This window comes from Mustela erminea, chromosome 7 (assembly GCF_009829155.1).
Source record: "Mustela erminea isolate mMusErm1 chromosome 7, mMusErm1.Pri, whole genome shotgun sequence".
NCBI lineage: Eukaryota > Metazoa > Chordata > Mammalia > Carnivora > Mustelidae > Mustela > Mustela erminea.
Window position 1 is genome coordinate 91,566,453 of NC_045620.1, and position 14,924 is coordinate 91,581,376.

Genomic DNA, 14,924 nt, shown 5'->3' on the forward strand with positions numbered 1-14,924 from the left:
CCACAGGGACTGAGAAAAGGCTCCAGGAGGCCAAAAGGCAGTCTTGCAAAGAAGAGCTGCAGGCACTGGCTGTTGGGAGAGAAAGCATGGGGAGGAGGCCAGAGGGCAGCCACACACACACACACACACACACACACACACACACACGCACACAGGATGGGAGGAAATGTGGAGCACTGACAAATCCCTACTGTAGAGGGATGCATCAGAGTCTCCATGTGGGGGAAGGTGAGGAGGCTGACCTGTTGTTCCTCACCCTGCCCCCACCCAGTCTTGCCCCACTTTAAGAAGTGCTGTCCTTGGGACACCTGGGTGGCTCAGTTTGTTAAGTGACTGCCTTTGGCTCAGGTCATGATCTTGGAGTCCCGGGATGGAGTCCCACATCGGGCTCCCAGCTCCACTGGGAGTCTGCTTCTCCCCCTCTCATTCTCGATCTCTCTCTCTAAGTAAATAAATAAAATCTTAAAAAGAAAGAAAGAAAGAAATGCTGCCCTTGAAGTCATCATTGGAAGTCAGGTCATATGCTGATAGTGAGGACATGGGTGCATTACAGTGGTCTGAGGAGAGAGGAAGTACACCAGAGAGTCAATTTAAGATAAACAGCAGTAATGTCCCGGGAACCTAGTGTCAAGCTGAAGGCAGCCATTACTGATTATGGAAAGCGCATTGGATGGTAGCTGTGTGACAGGAGGTTAGTGCTGCTTGTGGGTTGTATTTCTGAACCCTCACTGCCAGCTCTCAGGAGCCCACACCCTTAACTACTCCTTAAATGTCCCTGATGGCAGAAAAGGCAGAGAGGCTTTCCCAGTGCCAAGAGCCTTTCTCAAACTTTTTTGGATGAATATTTTCCAAGTCTGAGTTTACGTAATAAGAAATGTAGGCAGTATTTTGACACGGAGGTGGCTGTGACAGTGGGAGCAGAGGATGGGACAGATTTTAACTGTTCCACTATCCATTGGTGCTCCATCCAGGTTATCCTAAATAAATTTATAACATATAACATATTTTTAAAATGTGTTTAATATATGAACATCATTTCAACCACCCCATATAAACATCAGTATAAGAAGAAAGTCTTGGGGCGCCTGGGTGGCTCAGTGGGTTGGGCCGCTGCCTTCGGCTCGGGTCATGATCTCAGGGTGCTCGCATCGAGTCCCGCATCGGGCTCTCTGCTCAGCAGGGAGCCTGCTTCCTCCTCTCTCTGCCTGCCTCCCTGCCTACTTGTGAACTTTCTCTGTCAAATAAATAAATAAATAAAATCTTTAAAAAAAAGAAGAAGAAGAAGTCTTGTGCTTTTTATGCAAGACTGGTGTCCCAGCCACGTATTCCTCCCCAACCCTTAAAATTACGTCCCCGTTTCCTAAAACCTCCCACCTCTAAGAGTGCGGCCTGAAGGCCGGTTTAACTGTTGGACTCTTGCTTTGACTCTTCTGGTTTCAGCGGTGGGAGGTGGAAATACCCTCTGACATTTCATCAAGCGTTGGTTCTGAGGTCGTTACGACAACGGGGTGTGGCAGGACAAAGCTAGTCAGAGCCTCACCTGGGGGCAACAGTTCAGAACCGTCCCTGCCTCTCCTCTGAGCACAGCTCTCCACCCACCGGTGGACTCCAGTTTTAAACAGCTGCGAGTCTCTACCCCGGTTCTGCTCAGCCTTAGAGACAAATCCCATTCGGAATCCCCACCGCCCCAAGCCAGCCCGGCTCCTCACCCCCGCCGTTGTTCACGCCCACAGAACCTAATCTATCCGTTTTAAACGAGTTCCACTCAGACCCTGAGCCTCCACCCACTTCAGCCTAATGGGATTTTGGGCTACTATGCAAATCGACCGGGCGAACGCTTATTTATTCATTCAAAAAGACAAACTGGGAGGTGGAATGTACCGAACTAATTTGATTAATTCGATAATGTGCCAACATTGTATTGCTCGTCATGGTGAGTGGGAAAGTTAATTTGTGTACATTGTGTACACAAATTACACAATGTAATTTGTGTACAGATTGTGTCATTTTCCTACTCGAAATAGTCCAGTTGCTACCCATATTCGAATAAAAGGCAGACAACAGACACCTGGAAAAGCCTCGTTTGCAATTACAGCTGATTTGTCTTTAGCTATGACTTATCGTAAAGTTACACAAAATACAAAGGTGATGAGATTGGTGAGTTTATGTCTCTTTCACCACGTTACCTGTTCGGCAAACACCGAGCAGCTAAGCCGCCAGATGCAATTACTAATTCTCCCGCACCCCACCCGGCACCGGAGGTCTTTCCACCTAGCTTCGCTCCTGCACAAACTTCGCGAGAACAGAGCCGCCCCTTTGGCCCCACCCCCAGCCTGCTCTACCACTTCTTGCCCGGCGATCTCCTGACGTCATAGGCGCGCCCGAGCGCTGGAACGGCTGTACCGAGGGCGGAAATGCTCGCGGCGGAAGTGGTAGCTGCGCAAGTGGTGGGTGGAATGACTGCGGGCCGGCTCTTTCGAAGGCTGTTGCGAGCACCTTCCAGCTCCATGGTTCGGAGCGCAGGCCGTGGCGTGTGCCCCTCCAGGGGCTTGCACGCGGAATGCGGGCCTCGAAGGCTCTCCATCGAAGGAAATATTGGTAAGGGCCGGAAAGTGGCTGCTAGCCTGAGAAGCTGAGCAAGGGAGCTGGGCCCAGACCCCCCTTACCCGCAGTCTGATGCCACGGGGCCTTTCCCCTCCTAGAGAGGCCTTTGCTTCTTTGATTTTTAGGATGTCAGGCCTCAGTACTCTTCCACTGCCACGAAGTTTGTAGATAGGACAAGAATTCTACCAGCTTGTTCTGATCGAAATGGATGCGACAAGGAGCAGGGTGTAATTTCGTTGTTCGCCTAATATAGGGTTACCAGATTTAGTGGGGGTGGGGGTGTGCTCATTTAAAATAGGATTTCAGATAACGAATACTGTTTTAGTGTGTGTCCTACGCAGTACTGGGGACATACACTAGAAAAAAAAATTACTACTTATCTACAGTTAAAATTTAACTGGTGTGCTGCATTTTCTCTGACAGACCTACCCTAAGAGTTCCTAAAATTCGTTCAGTACCACTTACACTAATTTTACCGTGTCTCTTTTCTAGTCCCATATAATTTCTTAACGTTTTTCTTGGAAGAAAGTCACTTTTTAAACTTAAAACACAGAGACCCAGTATCTTAAATAAAAAATAATCATACAACGAGATGAAAGCCAAACACTTCAGTTCACTGTTACTAAATTCTGACTTGATGCTTCTACTAGCTAAGGTGCTGAGCCCTAAAATGATTAGCAGGTATTGAGTATTGAAGACATTCTAGCAGCAAATTGAGAATTTCTCATTTTATTCATTCAACAAATAACCATTTGAGTAACTTCTGTATGCCGGCACTGTTCTTGGCCCTGAGGATACAACACCAAACGGAACAAATTAAAAAAAAAAAAAATCTCTGCTCTCACGGGACTCTAGTAGTGATAAATAATAAACAATATAAATTAAGTAAACAGTGTATTAGGTAGTAATGAATGTGATGGAGAAAACTCAAGGATGAGCAATTGAGGGGGATGGCAGTTTTAGATACGGTAGTCATGACAGGCCTTACTGAGAGGGTGACATTGGAACAAAAACCAGAAGAAAATGAGGGAATGAAACCATGTAGGTAACCAGGAGAAGAATCTCCGAGGCAGAGGAAAGATCGAGTGCAAAAGGCCATAAGGCGGACAGTGTGTTCAGGGAGCAGGAGGAAAGCTATTGTGGTTGGAGCAGAGTGAGCACGGGGGAGAATGGAAGGACGTGAGGTGAAGAAGGTAGGGGATAGCTGAATTGTCTAGGCCTTTAGTCCATGGTGGACTTAAATTATGAAAAGGTGACTGTGGCTGATATGTTGAAAGTCGAAGGTGTCGGGAGTTTACTGCAATGATGAGTTGCCATGAATTGGAGCAGGCTGGTAACAGTACTGCAAAGAGGCAAATTGGATTCCAGTTACATTTTAAGGCAGACTGGATTTGATGTCAGATGTGTGGAATGTGAGATAAAGACATCATTTTGGCCTGAACAACTCGAAGAACGGGAGTTCCAAATGTTCTTAAATGGAGAAACATGGGAAGAACAGACTGGGTCGGCCGATGGTTGCAGGGGTCTATCTTTAGGCATATTAGGTTTTTATGTGCTTATTAGATATCTAAGTGGACATGTTGAAGAGACAGTTGGATGTTTAAGTCTGGAGTTCAGAGTCTCCCTGCATGGTAGGTACAAATCTAGATAGTATTTGAAGCCAGGAGACCTTGTGTGTTGATGGAAAGGACTAAGCTATGGGGCACCCAAATGTTCAAGAAGTTGGGGAAGGAACCAGGCAAAAGAGACTGAGAAGGAATGACTACTGAGGTCAGAGCAAAACCAAAAGAAAATGGTATCTTGGAAGCCAAATGAAGAAGGTGTTCAGGGGTGGGAATGTTCAGCTGTGTAATGCTGTTTAAGTAACAGAGCTTTTTGGTGAACTTGAGAAGAACAGTTTTTAGGGCCTGTAAGGATGAAATGTCTGATCAGCGTAGGGTCAGGGAAAATGGGAGGTGAGGAACTGGAGATAGTGGATTAAGACAACTGGAAGTTTTCCTAGAAAGGGGAGGTATGGAGTGGTAGCTGAAATGGGGAGGGTTTGTGGGGGTTTCAGATTTCTCTTTTTGTAAAAGGAATTAGGTCATGTTTGTAAGCTGGTGGAAATGGTCTAGTTGGGGGGGGAGGAATTGGTGAAGCAGGAGATAGAATATAATTACTGGAGTGATTTTAGTAAGCAGGAAGGAGTGGAATCTATTGCTGAAGCGGAGAGAGGTTGGCTTAAGTTAGGAGCGCTCTCTCTCCCTAGTAACTGTGAATGGCAACAGAAATGAGTATGACTTGAGTAGGCGTGGTGGGAACTTCGGGAAGGCCTTTTGGCTGTTTTCTCAGCGAAATAGGAGGAAGGCTCAACTAAGCAACATGAGTGTGAAGAGAGAGAAAAGACATGAATTAGTCTAGTGAGTGAGCAAGAGAAATGTAGAGCTGCCAGTTAGCATTAAGGACCCACTTTGACTTAGTGGTCCTGAATTTAAAGTGAGAATAATCATCACATCTGTTTTTTGTGTTTCTCCAGCCAAATCAGAAACCTCAAAAAGACTGAGAAGGGAGGGTCCTGCTCCCTGCCTCATGGTGTTAAAGATGTCCGTTAGGAAGCATGCCTCTAAAGGAAGCTCTGTTCTGAGAGAACAGAGAGTACCAAAGTACTTCACACAATAAGTGCTTGGACAGACCATCAGGCAAAGTTTGAGCTCCCTCTCCCAATTTTCCTGACTTTTGCTCTTAGCCTTTCTAGATAGGTCTACTTCTTCCTTGCTTTCACTCGGATCAGGACTTATTGAGTACCTGCTATGAAGGTAGACTCCCATGTGGTACAGTTCCTGTCCTTTAAGGAGCTCACAGCCAGGTGGAGGACTTCTCAACATAATTCCTGTACTATGTGATGAGTGCCATGATTGTTTGGGCATAGGACCTCAGAATCCCTGGGGTAGGAATTCCCAAGGGGGAGATGAGGCAGGAATGCTCCAGGTACAGGAAGTCACATTTGCCAAGGCAAAGCCTGAAGAGACATGCAGTTTTAAGAACAGGAGTGTGCCTGGAGGGCAGGATGAGCGGCCGGAAGGGTAGACTTGCCAGATGCTGAACAGCCTCTTCAGCAGGCTATGCCAGGAGTTTGTTGTGTAGGTTGTGAGGGGCTACTGAAGACTTGAGGCTGGCGTGTGCCTAGGTCAAATTCATTTTACAAAAGAAATGAGCCAGAGGGGATGAACAGAAAGCATGCACTTTCTTTGTACATCTTGTTTGCTGCAGTACCCATAGTGCCGTGCATCCATCATGTGGCGTGAATGAACAGGAATAGAATTTGGAGTAGACAGACTAGTTTCGTGGCTGTCGTCGTAGTAGTTGAGAGTGTGGGAAGATGCAGGCCTGGACAGAGGGAATGGAAGGACAGAGAAGAATGGTGTTTTGAGAGGGATTTTGGAAGTGGGATTGACAGGACTAGGTGGCCACTTGGAGGTGAGGGATAGAGGCATAGAGGAAGACAGTGAGATTGTAGTTTGGACGTGGAAAACTGAGGATGGAAATAAAGGAAGTGGTCTGGGGAGGTAAGACATAGAGATAGATGTTCAGAGGTAGATTAGGACATGTGCCTGAGATCGAGAGATGGGACCGAGATTTCAGATAATGGAAGTTGTGGATTGTGGGGGTGGTTGTTGGAGCCTTCGAAGTGCGTGCACTTGCCCAAGGGAAGTGTGACTAATGGCAAGTGGACTGGGGGCCCCTAAGCTGGCTGTGTCTCGTTTTACCTCCTACTGCTGTCCATCACCCCACACACCGTGATGACTGTCCTCAGGCAGAATTAGTCACTGCCTCCTCTGTGTGCTCTCATAACATTTTGTACCCACAGCAGCTGCAGTGCTTGAGTTCTGTGGGGATTATTTGCACACTCAACACCTTCCCCGGGTTGGCCACTTGGGTCTTGCTCATCTTTGCATCACCAGCACCTAAGCCCCTGCCTGACCCATTGTATTCTTTCAGTGTTTGCCAGATGCCTGGCTCTTGTGCTGATACCATGTGGAAGTTAGTCACTGGTGCCCACGGAACGAATATTTTAAACTGCTTTACAATCAAGTCAGGAGTGATCTTGTTCTCTAATCACAGGTGGTGTCCCCAAACAAATCAGTACCCCTCCAGGACACCTGAACACGGGAAGGTAAACCCCTGTCCTGACTGAAGTTAGATATGTCTAGAGGGGCTTTTCTTGTTCTCGTGCTGCCCCAAGTTCTGTTGATCTGATCCTCTGAGACCACAACTCGGAAGGAAAAGGGTCAGTGAAGTAGCACCCAGTGGTGCCCAGTATGTGTTAGGAAACCGTATGCCAAGTGTGATTGAAAATCAAAAGTTTGGTACCCAGAATCCCTTAAGATCTAAGAACTAAAACACTTAGTCCATCTTCTAAGTGTATTCATGGCTTCAGTGAGTATTATTGCCTCCCCAGACCAGTTACTTTATAATTATAGACCTCAGGCGAAGAAGGGATTGCTGTATGAGATACTGGCAGTGAGTCATCTCAGACCATTCTCACTTTGATTTTCAAAGACCCAACCGAAAAAGAACTTTCTCACTGTTACAGTCTAGAGACTTGTACATAAAGCAGAGGAAAGAGCTTTTCTAATAGCATGTTCCGTATGTTCTAATGTCACTAATGTGCATCTGTTGCTTTTATTGCGTATAAACAATTGGGCAAAGAATTCGAGGGGAAAAAAGGCCTACTCTAAATGTTGTATACTGGAGTCTTGTTTGGAGTCTATATTGTTTCCGAGATTTCACCTCATTCCACCCATCTCCATTCCTGCTATCTGGTTAGATACGCAGGATGCAGAGGGAACAAGTCAGTGTGTCTTCAGAAAGCAAGTGGGGAGAGTGACAGGTCACAAGTAATTATAAAGTAATACCTTGGTAAAGTCAGAGCAGGCAGTGGTTCGCTCTGCCTCCCGGGTGAGGTGGAGCTGGAGAGAGTTCCGGAAGGCTTCCCTGAGAAGGTGACAGTGAAAGGATGAATCACGCAGTGGGCAAAGTGGGGGTGGGGAGGGGTTCCAGGTCAGTGGGGGACTCATGCTGAACAAGAGGGGCCTGGACTGTATGCTGTTGTTAAGCATAGTTCCCATGGGAAAGACAATGAGAGGAATCAGAGCAAAAAGGGTATTAAGTTTCTTTTTAAGTCTGTAGAGTGATTTTTGTTAAGTTTGCCCAGAATGCTTTTGGGCTCACAGCCTTTCTGATCCTGGGTACTTTGTTTCGCAGGTGGAGTATAAGCTCTTTGAAGGTAGGGTCTCCGCCTAGTTCATCACTGTAGTTAACAGTACCTAGTCAGTGAGTGAGTGAGTGAGTGAGTGGATGGATACAGCATCAAACGTAGTGCCTGAAATACAGGCTTTAAATGTTCTTTGGAAGACTTTTTTTGTTTAAGATAGTTGTATATTTACTGCCTTAGTTTGCTTTTTGGTACAAGGTTTCAGAATTGGATTTTTGCCTGTATTTTAAATTTTGTTCAGGAGAGGAACATGCCTAGGGGTATGTCTGAGAGGCTTTCTCAAAATACAACTGTATTACATTGAAAGTAATAGATTCTTCGGGCTGTTCCATCAAATACTATCTAATTGCTAGATGTTAGCAGAATATAGCAATTGCAGGTATCATCGTTTGTAGAAGAATTTGTGGAGGGAAAACAGTCATGACTTAGGAAAGGATGGAAATTAGCAGCAGAATTCTTTGATGCAGCTTGTGGAATGACAGTCCTGGTACTAATAAAAATCAACATGTTGAACTAATATACCCTAGGAAAGTACTTCCTACCCTTTTCCAAGTCGTGGCACACATAATAAAGTTCAGTAATAGCTAAGGTCTGAAAGGAAGGTTTGATTCTGAGATCTGATACCTCCCAGATCTCATGATATTAAAAAGTATATTCAGAGATAACAGTGAACCTGGGATCTAACTAAATGGTGATAATGATATCATAAGAGGCTGGTGTTTTGCACAGAAACCAGACAAAGGAAGGGCTTTGTCTTGTTTGCCCAGTGTTGTATAAAGAGGAGTGGCTTTTGGTGGACATGAGTCCACCAAAGTCCATCAAATCCAGTGGACATGAGTGTTCTGTTCCCTAGGAGGAAGCCAGTGTAGCAGGAAAGAAGCAGACACCACTCTTAGGAAGCCCCTGGGAACACTCTAAAACATATATGTCTTAAAAAACAGAACAGGGACATGGCTGAGTGGCCCATCAGTTAAGCATCTGCCTTCAGCTCGGGTCGTGAAACCAGGATCCTGGGATCGAGCCTCACATCAGGCTCCCTGCTCAGTGGGGAGTCTGCTTCTCCCTCTCCCTTTTGCCACTCCCCTCCCCCCCGCTTGTGCTCTCTCTCTGTCAAATAAATAAATAAAATCATCAAAAGCAAAACAAAAAAATGGGCGCCTGAGTGGCTCAGATAGTTAAGTGTGTGACTCTTGATTTTGGCTCAGGTCATGATTTCAGGGTTGTTAGACTGAGCCCTGTATTGGGCTCCACATTCAGTGGGGAGTCAGCTTGAGATTCTCTCTCTCCCTTTCCCTCTGCTCCTCCCTGCTTCAAATAAGTAGATAAATAAATCTTTTAAAAAACACAGCAACAGTCAAAACTCAAGCAGGAAGAAAAAACTTATGCTTAGGTATTAGAGCACTAAAAACTTATGCCATGTGTGATTTTAATATGAATATATAACTTTGAATTATCTTATTACCTTTTAAAATTATTCCATATTTGTGGCTGGTGCCTGGCACAGCTGAGTTCCTTTGGAACAGCTAAAGAAATACTGCCCTATGGCAAATGACCCAGGCTCTCTGAGCTCTTAGGACCTGCCACCATCATTTACTGTCATTCTTTGCTGAAACTGGCTTCTGATTACTAAACTGGCTTTCCAGAAGCTTTTGAATGGGCAGTGGGGTGCAGGGAAGGAGTATTGCCCTGGTGTAATTGTTCCAGTAATTGGATCTGTGTATTTCCCATTACATCAAATTTGTTGGCATTCCGGGTTTTGTGTGTTTAAAAGGCGTGAGTCGGTTTCTCAGAGTCCTGACTGCCCTTAGATGAACTAATAGTGTCTGATCTCAGAGGTGAAGCTGGCACTCCCTAACCCTCAGGGCCCTTCTTTTTTGATCTGCAGTAGTTTCTTAGATTGTTTTTAACTTTTAAAAAGTGTAATTCTAACAGTCATTCAATCTCAGCAATCTCAATTGCCTTAATCTTTCCTTGTTAATTAAAATAACATTTTAGGGGCGCCTGGGTGCTCAGTGTTTAAGCGTCTGCCTTCGGCTTGGGTCATGATCCCAGGGTCCTGGGGTCAAGCCCCACGTCGAGCTCCCTGCTCGGCGGGAAGCCTGCTTCTCCCTCTCCCGCTCCCCCTGCTTGTTCCTCTCTCACTGTCTCTCTCTCTGTGTCAAATAAATAAAATTTAAAAAAAAAAATCAACTTTTTGGCTGGTAGGCAGGGACCATGTTTTAGTTTTAATCGGCAACCTACAATCTAAATTTTGCCTGTTTGTGCCAAATATTTTAAAGTAGGGGCTACTCAGAGCAGGCAGGCATCTGATAATATATAAACTGAACCAATTTGTAATTCCTGTCAATCTTTTAGGTTCTTCATGACAAGCCTGTAGGCTTTTAGTCAGTACTCTGGTATGTGGTTTTAGAACCCATATATTTTTTTTAAAAACCACCTCTGTTGATTTTGATCAGATTGCTCTGGATAGCAGCCTCAAATAGAAGTATGTGTTCTTGAGGCATACTTATAAATGTAGATTCCTAGGTCCCAACACCGGAGAGTCAGCCAGATCCTGTTAAGAAACCAAAATTAAGACCCAAGAAGCAATCAAAACACTTAAAGGCTGTAAACATGTCCTAAGCAGTTAATAGATACTGTTTGATTCAATTGCCAGTGTGGTGGGAATTCCGTGTGTGCTAGAGACATTCTAAACTTCATGGAAGAGGTGGGGCCTTAGGCTTGGTAGGGGGAAGGGATTCAGTCAGACACAGGCCAGGAAGAGCAGGGGAAGGCATTTATGCATGAAGTGTGGGAAGAGCAGAGGCGGGCGGATGTGCAGAGGCACACATGGGCCGAGTGGAGGTGGAACTGAGAGATGAGCATGACTGTACAGCACACAGAGATTCGTGTTGTTTGTTCTTACCCTGTGTTGTTCAGACAGGAGCTGGAGTGCTGTGTAATCAATGGCACCTTATGGATGTGTGGGCTCTTCTGAGACATCCCTTCATTCCTAATCAGTAGCCATGAGTGGCTGATAGAATTGACTTGAAGGGTGCCTTCCTTCCTCCTTTTGGTTCCATTTGGGTTCCTCCTCAGGGTAGAACTTGGCTTGAGAAGATCATCTCTCATAGAAGGGATTGAACTCCAAACATACCCTTGTCATTTTTTTGATTTTTAACAAACATCAGTATCAGAGGGAACTGATATAGTAGTGTATTAAGTGTTTTTTTTCAGTCAGGTCATTGTGCTGGGCTCTGGTTCCACCCTCTGTGGCCTAGAGGAGCCCCCTGTTCTACCTGGAGAAAGAGAATTACAATTGCAGTGATGAGTTGTTACCCAGAAAGCCAGGTCAAGTATAAAGGATGATAAGCTGACCCAGCTCACAGGCATCAGATTCTGGAAAAGCTTTATACAGGAAGCACATCTGAGCAAAATCTTGGAGACTGAGTAGGAGTTGACCAGGTGAGGAGAGGAGGTGCTCCAGGAAATGAGAATGCATTGGCAAAATCACATCTGTGAGAAAGAACAAGGCATGATCGGAGTTGCAAAGAGTTTGGTCAGCAGGAGCTCAGGGTGCCTGAAAGAAGCTGAGGCCAGGAGGGTACATGCAGGGGCCAGATCTTGCTGTGTCTCACAGACCATGCTAAAGGACTGGATTTTTGTGAAGGCAATAGGGAACTGTCAGAGGGTTTTAAGCAGTGTTATTTTGTGTTCACTGTGGCTGCAGTATGAATGACGGATTAAAGAGGGCAAAGCCAGAGTCAGGCAAGAGATGAGAGCCCGATCCTGAGCTTGGTGGTGGGAATGGAGAGAAAAGGACAGATGGGGAAAATTTAGAAGGCAGGTGCAAAAGAATTTGGTGGCTACTGGACATTTGGCAGAGGAGGGAGAAGTTCTGACAGGGAGCGATGCTGCTGCCATCCCCTGAGGTCTGGGTATGGGAGGACGTTCACTCTGCTGGGGACGATGATGGCTTCATTCATGTGGGGAGCAGATTGACTCTGAGGTGTTTGTGGGACATCCAAGCGGAGGTGTCTGGAGAGCCCGTGGATAGTGATCTCGAGGCAGGAAGGTAATGGGCCAGACATTGGTGTGAACGGGAAGAGATAATTTGTTGTACTAGCTTGGTTTCATCTCCAAAATATTTCTCAAAGCAACCACTACTTTCCACCTCCTCTGCAATCCCTTGGTTCAGGCTGCTATTATCTTTTAATTGGTTTCCCTACTTCTGTGTCAGTCTATTCTTACACAGATGGCAGAGTGATCTTTTAAAAACGAGATGGAATCTTATCATTTCCCTGCTTAACATCCACTGCCACTGACTTCCCATTGCCCTTTGAATAGATTCAAACTTCTTACCATGCTGTGAGGTCGTGCCCGATCCGGCGTGGCCTTCCTCCCTAGCCCTACACATGTCTGGAGCCCCTCTTCTCCCTCATTTGACTGTGCCTCTTCTAGGCCCAGGCTCTTCTTCAGTCTCATCCTACACCAGGTTCTTTCTCTTTCCCCTGCCTTTGTTTATGGGGTTCCCTCTGCCTAGATGACCCTTCCCCCACACCTGTCCTGCTTACCTCCTCACCTTTCAGATCTTACCTCAGACAGCATTTTCTTCAGAGGAACCTTCTCTGGTCTCCTGAGCTGTGTTAGAGCCGTCCTGCGTTTTTCTTTCCTGACACTTATGTTTGTTATTAGTTACTCCGTGAACATATCTCCCATACAAGCTCCGTGAGGGCAGAACCCTTCCTGTGTGTGTTTGTTTGCCATCGTACTCCCAGTGCCAGACAGTCCTGAGCCCGGAGTAAGCACTCCAGGAAATACTGGTTAGGTTTGTTGAATGAATGAGGGTCCTAATCTCAATTTTTCTTTGCTGAAGAACTTGCAGTTTTTACACTGTCACAGAATAGGTATGATTCAAGCCCTACAATTTAAGTAGCCGATTTCCTCTATTGTGGGTAGTCCTATTACATTTCCAACTGTCATTACATACATTGCCTCTGGGAGGTTAGGCATTACCACTGCGAGTCAGATCTTAAGGGTCTTTTTCCTCCCCTTTCCCCCCTGTATTCATTATGGGACCCGTCACCGTGGCCTGCCCCATCCTGAGTAGGACACGGATACAGGGCTGAGGGTTGAAACTGGGAAAACTGGTACTTGTTGCCTTCAGCTGGGCCACCGTGCCTGAGTTTCATCGTAGCCTTCTCCTGCAGCCCTGATGTGGCAAGGGTCCCGACACATGCTGTTTGCATTGCAGCCGTGGGAAAGTCCACCTTTGTGAAGTTACTCGCGAAAACATACCCCGAGTGGCACATAGCTCCAGAGCCTGTAGCGACATGGCAGAGTGTCCAGGCTGCTGGCACCCGAAAAGTAAGTTTTCAGTTGTGGTGGGTAGTTGGCCGGCACGGATGAATAAACTCATTGTAATAATCTCATTTGCTCGAAGTAGGTGAAACAGCCCAGTTTGAGTCTCTTTTTTTTAAATTATTTCATTCCAGAAAGCAGACCACATGTGCCAGAGAGGATATGACTTGTTTTGAATATGTTTAGTTTTGATTTTTGTGGTTTTTACATGTCTACATAAGTGACTGCCTCTGTTCTTTGTGGTTTCCCAAAGTATGTCCAGCCGTCCTGGCTTTGTCATTCCTACCCTTGAGTGTATTACTGAAGCTGACCTTCGGGATTAAGAGCTAATTATAGTGATTTTTTAACTTATTTATGAAGTGTTAGAAATTGGAAGGGCCATCTTGTCACAGTCTGAGTCAGTGCAGAAATACTAGCTAACACTTATAAAGCATGAACTATGCCACATGCTGTGCCAAGCGGTGCACATTTCACTTCTGCCTCATGGCACAGGACCTAGTGTTGGGCCTGCTGCTTTGGGAGGGGCCATGGCATTGGTTTCAACACCAGCCATATCCACGTGAGTAGGGAAGGACCAGTCTGGACGTGAACCTTAGGGGTAGCTGCGGGAGTTATTTCCCTACGCTCCTCCCGCAGCCTCCAAGAACATTTCACTGAGTAGCTCATTCTGGTTTTTAACAAAACTCTAATTGTTAAGAGAGTTCTTGTACGAGCCACTTTGCATCCCTGTGACGCTGAGTCATTGGTTCAAGTTCTGCTTCCTGAGTTTCTAACTTCTCTACATGACAACCCTTCATAGAGTTGAAGGTAATTCATGATTTGTTTGCTCTTTCTCCTCGTGTCTTCTTTCAGACCAAACACCATTTCCCCCCAGACTGGTCCTCATTCTGAAGTCACTTTGTCTAGGCGATAAGCTCCAGTTGGTTAGTTTTGCACTTAGACTAAGAGTAGTGCTCTGAGTGGTAGAGAATATCATAGAACTTGTTCTCAGTGGCATTTTTCTGTTATTCCAGCTCAACATTGTGTTACCTCTTTTGGCAGGCACATCATGCTTGTTGTGGACCTATGTTTTTTTAAATTGTCTCTGTGTGTGTATGTATGTGTTTGTGAAGTTAATTTTCCATTTAGAAAATAAATTACATATCTTTCTCTAAGGATGCCACAGGTCACCTGTTATGGGGATTTGAAAATAAGTCCACAGATTGTTTGTTGAACTTTCCTTTAAGAGGTAGACCCTAATTCTGTCCTTGAGTGTGGGCTGGATATAGCGCCTTGCTTCTGATGAAGAAAATGTAGCAGGAATAACAGTGGGACTTGTTAGGGTAGGCCAAAAGAGACATTGTATCTTCTACCTCTTTCTGTCTTGATCACTTTTGGCTCTGGGGATGCCAGCTGCCATGTCATGAAGCATCCTTGTCTGTGAAGAGGCCCGTGAAGCAAGAGATTGAGTCCTCCTGCCAACAGCAGTGTGAGTGAGTCTTCTTGGAAGTGGATCTTTTGGCCCCAGTCAAGTCTTCAGATGATTGGCCTCAGCCAACATCCCGACTGCAACTTCGTGAAAAACCCTGAGGCAGAACCAGCCAGCTAAGCTGTGTCCCAATTCCTCACCCATAGAAACTGAGATAATGAACCCAAGCCACCAAACTTGGGTACAATTTGTTATGCAACAGTAGATACCTAATATTCACGTAGTTCCGGTATTCAGAGGTAAAGAGTTTAATGTTCT

General features: G+C 45.7%; 1 protein-coding gene across 3 annotated transcripts in view; it reads left to right on the forward strand.

The window, feature by feature from the left end:
• The first annotated feature begins 2,380 nt into the window (after positions 1–2,380).
• The window catches only part of DGUOK (deoxyguanosine kinase), a 28,967-nt gene continuing 16,423 nt past the window's right edge, over positions 2,381–14,924 (forward strand). The window contains exons 1-2 of one of the 3 annotated variants that reach the window (XM_032352487.1): positions 2,381–2,598; positions 13,092–13,204. In XM_032352487.1, the coding sequence (XP_032208378.1) occupies positions 2,415–2,598; positions 13,092–13,204 (297 nt within the window). In that variant the 5' untranslated portion in view covers positions 2,381–2,414. The remainder of the gene's footprint in view (positions 2,599–13,091; positions 13,205–14,924) is intronic. The other 2 variants (XM_032352485.1, XM_032352486.1) reach the window with 2 other exon arrangements.